Consider the following 2,256-nt stretch of genomic DNA (forward strand, 5'->3'; position numbering starts at 1 on the left):
GTACATCAAAACAACAGCGGACGGTCCAAATGTAGCCGTACACTCCGAAGAACAACTGCACGTTTACTCGTAAACAAATTCTTTAAAATCGTTTTACTCTGTTTTTGAAGTTTGTTCATTAATTGTAATGGAAGTCTGTTTAAAATGAATATTTATAGTATGACACAGAATGTAAAGTTTTATATATTGATCCCATCGCAGCCCTCTAAAAAATGCTTCTTGTCTCTCAATGGCCCAACCTAGAGTTAGTAATCACATCAATACTACAGCGAATATTCCAGGAGCGGTAATGAATGCCGTTCTGCTTTCTGGATCATTGAATATTGTTCACGGCAATGCTCAGAGTCTTTGTGCACGCAGATTCAATAAGTTTGAGGAAGTTAAGCTTGCACTGCAAAGTTCCAAAATTGGGATTGCCTGCTTCATGGAAACTTGGCTGACTGAAAGGAAAAGTGACAACTGTGTATCTGTTCCGGGATATTCTATGATTCGCAACGATCGCAGTTACAGACGTGGAGGGGGTATAATCGTGTACTTTCGCTCTTATTTACACTGCACCAAATTGTTTGCTACTGAACTCACATGTGATGCGGAAGATAAAACGGAATGTTTGGCGCTTGATGTTAAAGTGAACAACGGAAAGATATTACTGTTAGTGATTTACAACCCGCCTGAGAATGATTACTCTCGATTCATCGCTGATAAGTTGTGTATGTTTTCAGACTCTTACGAGAATGTTGTTTTAATTGGTGATCTTAATACTGATCTGTTGCGGTCGAGCAGATGGCAGGAAAATCTAACATCGGTATTTCAATCATTTTCTATGACAAGTACAGGCGAAGAACCTATTTTTTTCCACGACTCTGGCTGCTCGCAGCTGGACTTGCTTGTCACGAACGACTGCTCAAAAATTCTTCGTTTCAGCCAGGTTGGCTTCTCCGGGCTTTCACAGCACGATTTGATATTTGCTTCCTTGGATTCCGTGGTTACCAGAGAAGAGCAGAAAATCACTTTCAGAGACTATGTGAACTTTGACGCGCAAGCCGTGGCCAATGCAGTTCTGTCGGTTCCATGGAATGAATTTTACGTTTTGACAGAAGTTAACCAGCTAGCAAGTTTTTTCACTCACCAGATGAAAACGATTCACGACGAGTATATACCGCTTCGAGAAGCAAAGGCCAACAAAAGATCTAATCCTTGGTTCAATGCTGATGTTCGACGTTCTATCTTGGAACGGGAGCTAGCATATAAAGAATGGCAACAATCTCCTTCTTACTTGAAACATACAAAACACCAGCACTTCAAAACACTGAGAAATCGTACCAATTTATTAATCCGGCGAGCAAAAGAAGCTTACTTCGAGCGATTTTTGGGCGATTATGGGAATATTGGAAACTTGTGGAAACGGGTGAAAAGCCTAGGTGTCTGTCGCAAAGTGTCATCAGCCGAGTGCAATTTTGATCCTGACGAAGTGAATAATACTTTTTTGTCTAACTGTACACCTGTACAGCACCTGTACCAGCAAGCAACAGTTGGAGCATCCCCGGCGGAAGCATTTCGGTTCAAACATATTGAAACATGGGAAGTAATTAATGCTGTCTGGGACAGTACGTCAAATGCTGTTGGGTCTGATGGTATTCCAATAAAATTCATCAAGATTCTTCTTCCGCTGGTCGTCGAGCAGATCTGTTTCCTGTTTAACAGAGTTATTGAAACTGCAACCTACCCCGATGTCTGGAAGCAAATAACCGTGCTGCCGCTTCGGAAGAAATCGCACCTGAATTCGCTAACTAATCTTCGACCAATTTCTATCCTGTGCGCTCTTTCTAAAGTTTTCGAGAAACTTATTGGACAACAAATTTCTTCTTTTTTGTTCAACAATTTTCTGCCGAGGCTGTAAGCCTTATTGCATCATATCTTTCGAAACGTATGCAAACTGTACCATGTGCGGGTCGATTCTCACGATGTGCTGAAGTTTGTTCCGGAATTCCACAAGGAACTGTGCTTGGCCCTATGCTGTTCTGCTGTTATATCAACGACCTTCCTAACGTGCTCAAGTACTGCTCCATCCAAATGTATGCCGATGACGTTCAGCTGTACGTTCTCCGAAATGGTGTTCCTGCAGCAGAAATTGTTAGTATTGTTAACGATGATTTGTGCCGTATATCTGCGTGGTCTAGAAAAAACGACTTGCATATAAATAACTCTAAGAGTAGCGCGCTGTGGATGAGATATCGTAGAAATAACCGTTGGAAT

At 41.6% G+C, this 2,256-nt stretch overlaps 1 protein-coding gene across 1 annotated transcript; it reads left to right on the plus strand.

The window, feature by feature from the left end:
- Positions 1-229: 229 nt before the first annotated feature.
- On the plus strand, positions 230-1,900 carry LOC128739260 (uncharacterized). Its single transcript, XM_053834738.1, has one exon. The coding sequence runs from the start codon at positions 230-232 to the stop codon at positions 1,898-1,900; it is 1,671 nt and encodes a 556-aa protein (XP_053690713.1).
- Positions 1,901-2,256: the final 356 nt, after the last annotated feature.

Source organism: Sabethes cyaneus, chromosome 3 (genome assembly GCF_943734655.1).
Source record: "Sabethes cyaneus chromosome 3, idSabCyanKW18_F2, whole genome shotgun sequence".
NCBI lineage: Eukaryota > Metazoa > Arthropoda > Insecta > Diptera > Culicidae > Sabethes > Sabethes cyaneus.

What these genes read in the sequence shown, in the direction of transcription:
- LOC128739260 (XM_053834738.1), top strand. Translation starts at nt 230, where the DNA reads ATGGCCCAACCTAGAGTTAGTAATCACATCAATACTACAGCGAATATT.